The 13,509-nt window shown below is 42.7% G+C and overlaps 2 protein-coding genes across 3 annotated transcripts in view; one reads left to right on the top strand and one right to left on the bottom strand.

The window, feature by feature from the left end:
- Positions 1-1,946, top strand: part of ncoa3 (nuclear receptor coactivator 3) — a 31,318-nt gene extending 29,372 nt beyond the window's left edge. For both annotated transcript variants that reach the window (XM_088424007.1, XM_088424008.1), the window contains one exon: positions 70-1,946. In XM_088424007.1, the coding sequence (XP_088280133.1) occupies positions 70-81 (12 nt within the window). In that variant the 3' untranslated portion in view covers positions 82-1,946. The remainder of the gene's footprint in view (positions 1-69) is intronic.
- A 3,113-nt stretch (positions 1,947-5,059) lies between these two features.
- On the bottom strand, positions 5,060-6,109 carry id1 (inhibitor of DNA binding 1, HLH protein). The gene is made up of 2 exons (XM_088423466.1): positions 5,635-6,109; positions 5,060-5,544 (listed from the first exon to the last, which is right to left on the bottom strand). Exons 1-2 carry the CDS (start codon positions 5,989-5,991, stop codon positions 5,509-5,511), a joined length of 393 nt encoding a protein of 130 aa, XP_088279592.1. The 5' UTR covers positions 5,992-6,109; the 3' UTR covers positions 5,060-5,508.
- Between the last annotated feature and the right edge of the window lie 7,400 nt (positions 6,110-13,509).

The following is a 13,509-nucleotide window of genomic DNA, read 5'->3' on the forward strand; positions in this document are numbered from 1 at the left end:
CGCTTCGCCCCGGCGGCTATTCTGACCGTGTTCCGTCAAACTGCAACTTTATTTTTTTGTCCTCCGCAGAAGTATTGCTGAGGAGCCCGGTATCGTGGGGCCAGACAAGACACAAACATTATTCTCCGGCATCAAGCATGACATCAACACAACACACCGCTCATCCCACGGGGCGTCCGGCCCCCGGGTTGAATTCCGTGCCAGGTTTTGTCTCCGACCGGAGCCTCGCGGCCTCATTCTAGTCGGGATATCACGCAAAATCGGCAGCGACTGTACCGCTGGCTCTGACTGCACTTTACCTGGACATTTTCTGCGCGGGGTGAAAACGAAAAAAAAAAGATCGATGCAATATTTCCTCATCTTTACAGCCTTACTCGAAATTGGATGCCTTCACAACAAAGGGTTTCTTCATTTTTCATGATTAAGATTTCTTTCGTCACGGTCTGGATGCGCCTCACGTAAACGTCATTGGAAGCTAGAAGCACAGTTTATAAATGGTATTCGGATTGGAGCAATAATGTCTTTTCATTGTTTCCTCTCTAACTGAGCATCTCATCCTCCGTTTTAAGCAAACAAATGGTACTGCAGTATTAGATGCCCAAAAGGAGCATCTGTGAATAGGAATTGTAAATATTTTACAAAATATATCAGACATGAATTTAAAGGCCTATTATTGCACAAATAATGAGACTGGCTTGTAGTTTTTGGTCCAGTAGATCAAAGCTGATTTGATTGATTGTGTTTTGTTTTGTTTCTCCCGTAAAGGGTTAGGGTTAGGGTTAGGCTAACCCTAACCCTTTCCAAATATTACAGTTTTGATGGGACTTCTCTCCCTTTCTGTGTCATTTTCTCCCATACTGTATTTTGCGCGAGTGTGTGTGTGTGTGTGTATTTCATGTTTTAGCGAGGCACTTTTAATCGTGGCAAGGATCTGACGAACTGAAGGTTTGAGCTTTGGCACTCAAGTGTTATTGGAAAGTGGTGAAAGTGGCTTTTTTTGTGTGTGTGTGTGAAGCGTTTTTTTGTTTTTTAGGCCGCATGCGAGATTCGATTTGTACGCGCGTCTCGCGAGGACGTCAACAAACGGTCCTGATTTTCTTTCTGCGGAGTGGATTTTATATTTTAGCCATTTGGTCAATTTTCCTTTGGACTCTTCTGCTCAAATCTACCTTTTCAACAAGCGCAATCCAAAGATATTTTTCCACATCTTTGTATAGTTTCTAAGGTTTCAGGTGTACATTTTTATGATTATACATTATTTTATTCAGATGGTAAATGGGTACATATACATCTGTGAACGATGGTTCTGTATTTTAGTCGTAGAGGGGTCGCAGTTCAAGAAAGGACTGAAATTTCTTGTGATGATCAAATGAAGCTTCGTGGAGCACTTGTGATGTTTTTAGTCTCCTCTAGATGGCACTGCTACTTGGAGCCATGAATGACTGTTCCCCCTGGTGGCTCAGAATGGCAGTGGAAATTGAATCCATTTCCACTTCATATATTTTATCTTTAAACCAAGAGTACCATCTTGTGGCATGAAAAAAAAATCACAAATGCTTCATGAAGCTTCATTTTACTATCACCAGAGGTTTATGGTGCATTGGATCATGTTTTTTTTTTTTTTGTAAACAAAAAAAATTCACTTCAAGACATATCAACTACAGCTTCATTCTATGCCCACATTTTGTTAATTTTTTTTGGGAGGGGGGGCTTTGTAATGTTTGAATGAAGTGAAAAGCGACGCAAAAGATTATTGAGCTGTTTTCCTATTTTTGGGTTTTGAATAGCTGTCATTTTACAGGATGTATATTACATTTTTTTTCCAGTTGGTGTTGATATTGATGTAAATACAAATTTCTATTTAAACGATTTGATTGTGAACTTATAATTATCAGCGGGCACATCAGCTGATATATTATGTTTACAAAATAAACAATTGAAACCACTATGTGATGTTATTTTGTGTAATTTGGGGTATTTCATCACCCAATATGTCAAATGTGTGTAATCCAAATCCAATATTTCTTTTTTAAAGAGTTTTTTTTTTTCCATGTTCATTTCTCAGAAATAGTAATGTCTTCCGGGTCAAAATGACCCCGAGGTGTGTTCACTTCTTAAAAGTGTACAAAAAAACAATACAAAACCCAATCACAAAGTAACAAAGGCAATACTTAATATAGATCCATGTGTTAGTTTTATTTCTCTGGAATAGTCGTAACATCCTGGGTCAATTTGACCCGGGGTCATGTATAATCATACAAAAATTTCAGACACAATTTTTGTGAGTAATCTCGCTTCCTAACAAATCTTGTTATAACTTTCCCCCCTTAGAAATGGCAATATTCGTGGGTCACTTTGATCCGGAGTTGTGTTCACTTGATTAAAATGTAACAAAAAAGATTTAAAGAGATTTTACTGTCATGTGTATAGTACTATATCACACAGTGAAAATTATCTTATTACTACAAATTAATTCAATTTGAAGAAAATAGCAAAAATTAAAAAGAATATTAGTGGAAATATTCTTGGATCATTTTGACCCATGTTTTGCTTCTTCAAGAAAGAATCAGAGTGAAAAAAAAAAGGCAATATGAATAGCAATATTTTTGGTTCTTTTTGACCCGTATTTTGTTCCTTCATCAAAGAAGTAGCAAAAATGAAAAATAAATAGGCAATATTCTTGTGTCATTTTGCTTCTTCGTCAAGAAAGTGGCAAAAGAGAAAAAAAAACGTTATAAATAAAAACCATTCACAAAAAAAATACATTCACAATGCCAATTTTAATCGATATGTCGATTATACAAGCAAGCAGAAGTTTTGTACTGAAAAAGTTACTTTCTAGGCATTTAGCATAACGGAAGTTTTATATGTCTTCTCTGACTCCTCATAAACTAATTATAAATATGACATTCGTTCCTTCATAAACAGTGGCATTTTAACTTTTAACTTTCTACGGCAGATTTGCAACAATGTGATGTGAGTCCCCTTAACTATTCCACATGAATATTTTATGAGCCATTTTTGCTCAGACGTAAAAAAAAACAAAAAAAAAACTATAACTTAATTTGAGCCTGAGGGTGAATTTCATCCACGAATGTCCTGTCGGATCAGTCCGTTCCGCAGTTTAGCCAGCAGGGAGCAGTATTGCCCTTCTAACGCAGCCCAGTTATAAAGAACGGGCTTCTCCTAACTGTAGTACTCACAAACAACCGCTAGCTTGTGCTGTTTACTTGCAAGAGTCGTGAAGTGGCAACTTTGCGGCCACCGTTCATATTTGACGACTGCAATCCACATTTACAGGAAACACTGTGCATCGCCTCGCAATCGTGCATTTTGCTAGCGTGTGTAAAAGTATGACGTGTTGTAGCAGATCTCAATCGCGAGCTTGTAGTGTGGGAATTAGTGCCCAAACAGAAACAGGCTGACTCTTCTCTCTCTCTTTCTCTCTCCGCTTTGTGTGCTGGCTCGGTTCCCGGCCCATCTGCGGCCTGGCCCGCGGATTACTGTTTGTTAATGTTTCAATCAGCTGTGTGTTGAGGAATGTGGAGCTATTTAACCTGAACTTCCCCAGGTGTGCCGCGGCGCCGCTCAGTCTGGGCTCGGCCGCCCTCCCCCTCCTCCTCCCTCGCTCCCCCCGCCCTCCGCCCCTGCCCTTGGCACAAAGCTATCGCGCAAACACAATCGCACGGCGCCCGGGCGGCCACGCCGGCCCGCAGCTGTGCGCATCGCACCGCAGGGAAAATGGGAAAAACATTGCACCGGGGAGACAGAATAAATCTTACAAGGCATCTCAAAGCCAGAGCCTGTTTTTAACCCGTGCGACTCACATGCTGATTTACTGCGGAACACATTGAAACAGCAACTTGACTTAGGGAAATTACTTTTAGAGTGGACTGACGCCTTGCTGCTTGACTTGAGGCCTCGTGAGCGAAACTCTTGCAAAATGTCACATACACGAACGCCTAGGTTTGGCTGTATCGCGGCCTCGGCCCACGAACGTGGCGAGTTTATTGTGATGGCCAAATGAAGCTTCATGAAGCTCTTGTAATATTTTTGACCTCTCTAGATAGTACCTTTTGGTTCAGAGGCAGTGGAACTTTAAAACGTTTCCACTGCACTAGCATTTATCTTTAAACCAAGAGCAATATATTGAGAAGTAAAACAATAAAAAGTGCTTCATGAAGCTTCATTTTCCAATCACTAGTTTTTTGTACAAATTGTAATAATGACTTGCAGCCTAGTTGACTTGTGTGTGTTATTTTAGTGGATTAAAAAGGATTTCAAAATAAATATTGAGTTGAGTGAAGATATTGTTTAGTCATATGATTGTTTTTCATTGTGATGGCTAAGTGAAGCTTCATGAAGCACTTGTGATCATTTGACTTCTCTATATGGTACTTTTAATTCAGAGTTAGTGAGATTCAATTTTAATACATTCCCACTGCACTGCTTTATCTATAAACCAAAAGCAACATCTAGAGAAGTAAAACATAAAAATGACAAGTGCTTCATAAAACTTCATTTTCCCATGGGTAGTTTTTCATCCAAACTTTAATGACTTGGGTGTGCAGCCTAATTACTTTGTAAATGTATGTTATTTTAGTGAATTTCACAATAAATATCGAATAGGAGACATTTGGGGCTTTGAGCAAGACACAATAATGAACTACTTTGCGCAGAGGAATAAAAATAACCACAGTTACCACCATACTTGTTTTTCTCAGCCTGTTTTCCTATAAAATATAAAGTTGTATACAGGTTATAGGTTGTAGGTTTGTCATAAATCACGCAGAACAGAGAAAATGTATATTTATGAGAACTTTATATAAAGGTGAAGAATTTTTAAGTTATTTTAGTTTTGCCCTGTTTTGAAGATTTTTTTTTGGTCCTATTGAGTTCAGCACTTTTTTTTAACAATGCATGCATCCCACGTGAGCTTTTGCTCCAATAAGGCCCATCGCAGCACCTTAATAGCTGAGTGTTACTTTTCACACATGGATGAGAAATCTGTGCTTAAGGTCTCTTATGTGTGTGTAGAAGCAATAAACTGCGTAGACTATTTAAAAATAAGTCTTGTTTTAATAAAAAAACACCAATAAAATGTACATTGTAAGAAAACAATATGTTCGCATGTAATGTGGCATTGTAATATACAATACAGTTTGTTGCTCAGCAATCTGAGAATTAAAAAAAAATACAAAATTGTGGAATGATTTTTTTTTTTTTTAAACAGATAATTTGAACAAGATGGAAGTTGGTAACATGTTCAGCTGGACCGGTGTCATGTTGGTCCCACGGGTGGCCAACCCAGTCTTCTGTGGAGATCTTGTCTCTTCTTTGAACCCTCTGATGAATCGAGAGCCTGGAGAAACTTCTTGCCGACGTCCTCGCCACCTCGAGAAGGTCCTCTTGCAGCTTTTATCGTTTTCTGGAAAGGTGTTAACCACCACTTGCCAGTAACAGTTCAAGTTTTTTTTTTGCTGATGCTCAAGATGCGTCACGAATGTCTTAGCGGCACATGATCCTGTCATCCGAGCAGCCGTTCTGCAAATAATAATAAAAAGGAGATTTTAGGAGACTGCAGACAAAGGTTTTGAGACGAAGCAAGACGGAAAAGGATGGAAGTGAAATTACCTCGACGGCGATGCTGGCGAGCTCCGCGTTGAGCGCGGTCAGCGGCGTGCGAGGCTGCACGGGCTGGTGGCGGTTCCTCTCCGGTTCGTCCAGCTCTACCTGCAGATCCCAGATGTAATCGATGACGTGTTGCAGGATCTCCACCTTGCTCGCCTTCTTGTTGGTGGGCAGGGTGGGCACGAGCTCTTTGAGCTTGCTGTAGCAGCTGTTCATGTCCTGGAGGAAGACGCTCATCTGCTCGTCCAGCAGCGGGATCTTGCACTTGGAGATGCTCAGGCTCTGCTCGGATAAGCAGCGGACCACGTCCTCCCCGCCGACTTTGCTCTTCAGGGCGCAAGTAGATCCAACGACCTTCATTGCTGGTGAGTTTTGTCCGCACAAATTTCCCCCAAACAATAAAAAAAAAAATCGGCGCAAGGTTCTCCTTTGGAGATGACAGCGAAGTAATGTTGACAGTTTGCAACGTCCACATGGGAAGACTTCCTGGTTTATATAGCGAGAACGCCGCAGGGGGGCAGGGCCACGCAAGAGCTCAGCCAATCACGCGCCGGTTTTCATACGAAAACGATGAGAGTCTCGTCCAATCGGCGAGCTCGTCTGGTTATCGGTACTTCCAATCTGTTTGAGGGATGGCGTTACAAATGGAAACAAATGTGTGTCTTTTATGGCGAATATGTGGGAATCCAGCTGTCCGTTGCGAGGCTTGGGGACTCTGCAGGTGGGGACAGTCGCGGTGGGAGAAGGAATGAATGAATGGCTCAATGAATGAATGAATGTGCCTTGTTAATTAGGCTGCCACACATTCGCCCATTGTCGCTTACGCTGCAGATGTGCACCGCTGTCGTCGGAGCAAAATTTAAATTTGGGACTTTCTGGCAGTCTGATTAGTCGTTCAATTGATTGTTTTTTAAATGTCTATTATGCAGTTAAAAAGAAATACATTAAAAATCGACAAGTATCATATTGAAACATTGCAAAGTTGCTACAATCCAAAATAGGCTCCAATTTGTTTTCATTATAGACTAATTTCCAGAATAAAAATCATTGACATGCATTTTTAGGCAGATTAATGGAATGATTTGGTAAACAAGCATGTTAATCAAAACAAAACGTGTTATTGTTTTACATTTTCAAAGAAAAAACACATTTTGCCTTAACAACGACTGTTAATGGTTTGAATTGACTGACCTGGTGGAGGATAGCATTTAAGGTGAATTTGAAAGTGTTTCCAAACTTTTGATTGATATTGTACATACTTATAATATATGCAACGTTTTCACACGTGTGCCCCCAAAATACATATAACCCATGTTTTAACACTTTTTAAAAAATCACACATAACGGCAATTTATTGTTGAATTTGCCCGTGTAATGGGTCTAAAAAATAAAAATACAACTGGGCTTGCGTTAATTTGAAAAACATTCAAAGTAATGAGTCAGTAAAGGGGACAGAAGAGAGTAGGACAAAACCTTTTATTGTCATTGTTTTAATGGTAACAAAACTGAACTTGCTCTGTTTCAGTCTACTAAAAATAAGAAAATATTCAATTTAATTTTGTTGCTTGAGGTGCAAAAACTGCAACAAGGTGCAAAACTACTAAGTAGTGCAACATTCACAATAAAGGTAAAAAAAAAAAAAAAAGACTGGTTTCTAAAATACAGTAAACAATAACACGATCTTAAATTGTGAAAAATGTCCGTAATTGCGGTGAAATCGTGTGACTTCGATGCATTTTAATAAGGAAATTGTACGTTTCTAAGTAGAGCATTCAAATACAAGTCAAAGCAGTCTTTTTGTTCTCTTATTTTCCGAATCGACAAGACGAGCAGCGTTCGCGGTGCCGCAAACTTTTCGCAGATTCCTTCACATGTTTCTGCAGTGTGTGCGCGGAGGTTCACATTCACATGCCCCCCCCCCCCCCTTTTCCTCCCCCGCCCTCTCAGATTGTCCAAACAAGCCCGCGCAGCGCGCAGACTGGCAGGCGCCAGCGCGGTGACGTCACCCATTCATTGCAGCCTTGACGCCTGTCAGCCTGGCGCCGCTCGGGCGGTCTCCATGGAGACGTCAAACAAGAGAACTCGCACCGCCATTCACCTGCACCCCGAGAACAAACCGGCTCCGGAGCTTTGTCGTTCATTTATCACCTTGGAGCGGCCAGATGAGATTACCGCCGCCCGGCGCACCTGCGCGGGCGCCGCTCGAAGAGTGCGAGCCTGGGAGGAGGAGGAGGAGGAGGAGGAGGAGGAGGAAGAGGAGGAAGGATCCGAATTAGCATTTTAACACATCACTTGCATTCTTGCACATGATCACTTTCACGTGGGATTTTTTTTTTCTTTCTCGTGTCTTTTCATCTTTACAAAACTACGCAGCGCTTTAAGCGCCCGGTATTTTTAGCTTCTGATGTTCCAAGAACCTGGAGTACATATGAGCCCACATTTTGTGACATTTCTTCTTTGCATTTTGTCGATATTCACACCGCAGTGCTGAATGCTCAAGTCCAATTTTTTTACCCCGATTTTCTCATGAGGCCAATCGAATAAATGAGACCTGAGTGTGAACCCTAAACAGCGCAAAACTCATCAACTTGTTGATGAGTCTATCTATCTATCTATCTATCTATCTATCTATCTATCTATCTATCTATCTATCTATCTATCTATCTATCTATCTATCTATCTATCTATCTATCTATCTATCTATCTATCTATCTATCTATCTATCTATCTATCTATCTATATCTAGTTAGCTAACTAGCTAGCTGCTAGCTAGTTAGCTAGGCTGGATAGATATTTTAAAAATTGAACCTCATCATTTAAGTTTCAAATGGTATCTATTTAAAAGGTAATGACAGAAATGACAATTGCTAACTAAGTTGAATCCAGAAACAGGGGAGCATTTTGAAGACAGCTTATACACATGTGAAAAAGTTAGTGACCCAAAACAAAAGTTAAACACACTCCAGAAAAGTTAAGAAAAAAAAATAAAACACGACTATTTGGAATTGTCCGACAGACCCTGACCTGAACCCTATTGAACATCCATAAACACCTTTTATTAAATAACATGCCATCTAGAAAAAGCCTTATTTCAAACCAGCTGGAGCAGTTTTCTGACGAGAAGTGTGCCAAAATACCTGTCGACAGGTGTACAAGTCTCAATGTCAGTAACGGATATCAGAAGTTGTGCAACACGCTATTTCGTTACGAGTGTCGTCGTTTTTGCCCAGACCACGTTCCATTCTGTTAGCTAAAATATAAAGTAAGAATCATGCAATATATATATATATATATATATATATATATATATATATATACTATATGTACTGTATACTGTACATACAGTACAAAACTGTATATAATAAAAATTGTACCATTGTTCTGTAAGCTGAACTAATCAAGCCTCTGATAGTTGATTATGTAATTGATGAATAAGTAGCAGAAAATCATTCAAAGTGAATGTTTCACTTTGAAAAATTTTGAAGCTGAATGTCCTCCATTTCTGAAGAAACCCCGGTATTCTCCAGATATCCTTGTTTTAGTCTAAAAGCTATAAAAAGAGTCATGAGTCATTGTTTTCTTTTCAACCAATCCCAAGGCGTTTTCCTCCCTGTCGCAGCAACCTGTAAAAACTTTTCTCCCCAACTTTCTTTTTTTTTTTTTCGCCGCCCCCCCTCCTGCCCTCTTGTCCCAGGTCGCAGCTGACAGGGCGGTGGGAGGGCCGGGTGGGCAGAACAATGGGAGCGCGATGGAGGGATTGTGGGAGAGAATCTAGGCTGGAGCCACCGTGTCTGGAGCACCCCTCCACTCCCCTCATCCAGCTTTTGTTCAGCTGCAAAAGCTATCAGCACTTCCTACTGACACCAACAATAACTCCACACAGCTGGGCCCTTTTTAGCCTGTTTACAGCACATCAAGGCGAGAGGAGACAGAGGGAAGAGGCAGAGGAGGCCAAAGCATATTAGCTCCTGATTTTAACTGACAGAATGGCAGCGCCCGTCCCTCGGGACGCATTTCCCAGCGGGCCCGTTAGACGTTTGCCTCGTTACCACTATTTTATGTTAGCTGACAGGCTACCGTTTGGGTCAGTCTGTCGCAACGTCCTGCGGCCATCAAACAGCAGAAAGGCTTTGAAAGAAACTTGTGTATGTTGGCCACTTTGTTTTCTTGAGACATTGTTTCATTCGGTTGAAGGGAAGCGTATTCAATAACACGCCCTCTTTATCACTTGTGAGAGAGTAAAGCACATTACGGGGAGTATCCGGGAAAACTTGATGCAGGAATTCCTTCAGAGGAAATGGGACATTCCAGCACACTTTTGCTGCAGTTTTTATTGCTGCTGGGACAATACGTAGTGGTCTTACTACTTCCTGAAATTTGAAAGTGGCCCGAGTCACAATAATGGTGACAGGGCACGGAATTCATCTTTTTTGTTTCTTGGACAGAGAAGTTCCGAAATGTTGCTGGAAATCAATTCTCAGAACAAATATCAGCGCCAACAATCGCAACTAAACATCAAATAAATAGAATGTCACTTACTGTAAAATGACACAGTGTTATTATAACCATATGCGTTAGGTTCATGCTAACACATTGCAATGCTTCAGTTTTATCTTCTCGCTTTGATTATTTCTTTTCATTTCTTTTCACTCCTTTTCTATGGTGCTTGTACTTGTTTGTTCATTGTTGTTGGTGAGTTTGTCTAATATTTATTGCTATCTATCTATCTATCTATCTATCTATCTATCTATCTATCTATCTATCTATCTATCTATCTATCTATCTATCTATCTATCTAGCTATCTAGCTAGCTAGCTAGCTAGCTATCTATCTAGCTATCTAGCTAGCTAGCTAGCTATCTAGGTATCTTATAAGATAAAAAATAAATAAATAAAAGTTAGATTTAGCTAGCGATAAAGATATCTATCTCTCTTGCTTGCTAACTTGTTAGCTATCTATTAATCTACACACGTACAGGTAAACACGCACACTCGTGCAAACACACACGCACCCCACACACACGCAGAGGTCGTCTTTTCGCAGCTGTGGGATTAGTTTCCAGTTCTCAGTCAGGCTCTTCCTGTTTGCTTGATAAGGATCACACCTGTGTGCAGGTGAGCAGGTGAGCGGAGAGGCTCAAGGGCGAGTGTGTGTGTGTGTGTGTGGCGTCAAAGCCAATCACATTGTGGCATCTGTAGCTCAGCTGATCGCCGACAGAGACGCCGCAACGGGACAGGAAGTCGAATGTGAAACTTTGCGTTGTCGTGTGTCACACGAACCCCGCCTGGATTCCTGGAGATGCTGGTGTGCTGCGGCTTGGCACCTCCCTCTGTAATGACTGAGGGCCCGTGGTTGGGAGTTACTTCCTGTGGGAGTCCTGCTTCAGAGATGTGTCATCCGCAACGCAGACTGACCGGAGCCGACGACTGTGTTTTTTTTTTTGTTTTGTTTTGTTTTGTTTTGTTTTTCCCCGACTGGGTAGCCGGGTGCCCTTCTGCTGGTGTCACTGTGCAGGTTGCGCTATCTGCACGTTAGCCTTGAAGGTCCACAGGTGTCCTGTGGTCTGCGTCCTTGGCCCGACAGCGACAGTTTGGTCTGTTTGGTGTTTGTGTGTATTGGCGAGACCCAAAACGCACCCCTCCTTACACCCCGGTGGCCATCTCCCTTTGCCTGGTTCCCACACACACTATCAAAGCCCTTTAATGGCTTCTAATTAGCTCCCCATCTGCTGGTGACAGCGCACTGGTGGCATGCTAAAGCACCCATTGAGAGCACCGACATTGTACTCTGGAATACTTTCCACTCCAGTGGCAATTGCCTGGAGAGAGAGCTTTAGTTGAGGAAGGGGGAGTGTTGGGCTCAAGTGTGGTGAGGGGATACTGGTGCTTTGGACGGTCACGGCTTGGGGGAGGGCGGGGCAGGTGGGGGGGACACAATGGGAGACAGTGTTACGGCTTGTTGCGAATCTAATAACGCCCGAGTCCCTCTTCCGTCGGCCGGTCACCCCCCCCTCCCCGCGCAACTTTTTTCCCAACGCCACCTCGGCCCTCCCTCCGGCAAACCGTTTGGCCGGTGACATCACTCGGGTGAGTCTACACTGACTTTGCATTGAGGTCACGGTAAAACTGCCAATACAAGCCCAGGAGCTTCTGGCTTCTCCATTGTCCGGAGCAGCCCAGTGGTTGTACAGTGAACAATAGATGCAGCGCTATGGAAACTGTAAGTGTAGCCTAATGAGGCCTCTTCATTAGCCGAAGGCTGCCTGTGTTTGAATGCTACGCGCTTGTCACATCCTATGAGGCCATCGCTTCCAACGGGACTCCAACAGAGTCCGGGTCTACTGGTAGCAGAAGGGGGACCAGCTGTTCCCAGCTGGTCGCCAGAAGATGCCCATGGGGGACAGGCTTGATTGCTGCTGGCCAGCTGCCACCCCCCCCTTACTCCCCTTTCCCTTCCTTAGCAGCCCCCTAAAAAAAAGACAAAAGCTTAAAGCAAATTGAAGAATACTCAACTATAAATTAATGATAAATTGCGCAGCTAAAATCCACCAATTTGCTCAACCAATGCAATACAAGATCCCAACAACTGAGAACAAGTGTAAATAATTGTAAATAGCTTATCCCAAATTTGTTTCTGCAACAAGTATTTTGGTAGACATGGATATTTTCTGTTGGAGTTGCCATGTCTCCTGCAGCTGTAATGAATCACAGGCATGATGACCTACCGACCAAATCGCAGGCACAACGACCTAATCACAGGATGGAATAGTATGGGGTCTTTCGCAATGTTCCTGGGGAAGAAGATAGTAGTGGTTGCACGGACTGATAGTATATGGACTTCCATTTACATCCCCCACCATCAGAAATTGATTGTTACCTTGCTGCCATACTGTCTCCCCGAACCTTTAAGGGCAGCAAGTGGTTTTGTAAATACGAATAAGAGGGGCGCACAGAAAATGTTTCTCTTTCCTAGGGGTGGCTCGGGAAAATATAATTGAAAGGCACTGGTTTCATGTGATGTATTGAAAATTGAATCAATTCTCAAATTAATTTAACATTTACCTGATTGGAAAAACACCCCATTTTTTTAAATGATTGGAAATAAATGAAGGTGTCAAGAGTTAAATGTGGGTACATGCCATATCCAAAGAGGCCATGAAACCTTCAGAATGACTTCGCCACATAGAGACCAATTGATTACAACCTGTAGACTTGCCGTAAACATGAAAGCAGGTTGGGTTGTCCCGCAAAAATGATAAATCGCTTCAATGGGACTTAACCAGAGTGAAAAGGTCAAAGGTCAGGATGTAATTACTATGAAGCATCTAAGGCTCTGCGTGCCATTGACAAAAGTTTGTCCTCTATTTATTTTGTATTATTGATGGTGCGGCGTTTGCGAGGGTTGCGCCCGCTTCCATGGAAACCGAAGTCGACCTTAAAAAATGAGCGGGAACCATTTATTTACGCGGGAGAGCAATAGCGCGTCACCTGACCCCTCTCTTCATCTGGCGCTCAAACAAACGCTCGCAGCTGCACAGAGGCGTCCAGTCGGCACGGCCAGGGGACGCGGGAGCCCGGGCCCAAAAGCCGGAGCCCGGACGGCGGCAGCTGGGGCGCTGACAAAGCCCCATTCACTGGGCCCGGGCCGGGGGACAATGGCTCGGCCGGCCTGAGCCCTCTCCTCCACTCTTCCACCCAAAGATTAATACTTCAGATGGGCTTCCCGGTGGCGGGCGGGCCTCAAAGGAGAACCCTCCTGTTTGTCACTGGGCATTGTGCGAGTCGCCTGAGAACCCGGCTCTCGGATGGGCTTGACAAATGAGAGCCGCCTTTGACAGTCAACAGATTGGGCCTGACACTTTTGTTTTGATTGTGGAGC

The sequence above is a fragment of the Hippichthys cyanospilos genome, chromosome 9, assembly GCF_059441005.1.
Source record: "Hippichthys cyanospilos isolate Australia breed blue-spotted pipefish chromosome 9, RoL_Hcya_1.0, whole genome shotgun sequence".
NCBI classification, from domain to species: domain Eukaryota; kingdom Metazoa; phylum Chordata; class Actinopteri; order Syngnathiformes; family Syngnathidae; genus Hippichthys; species Hippichthys cyanospilos.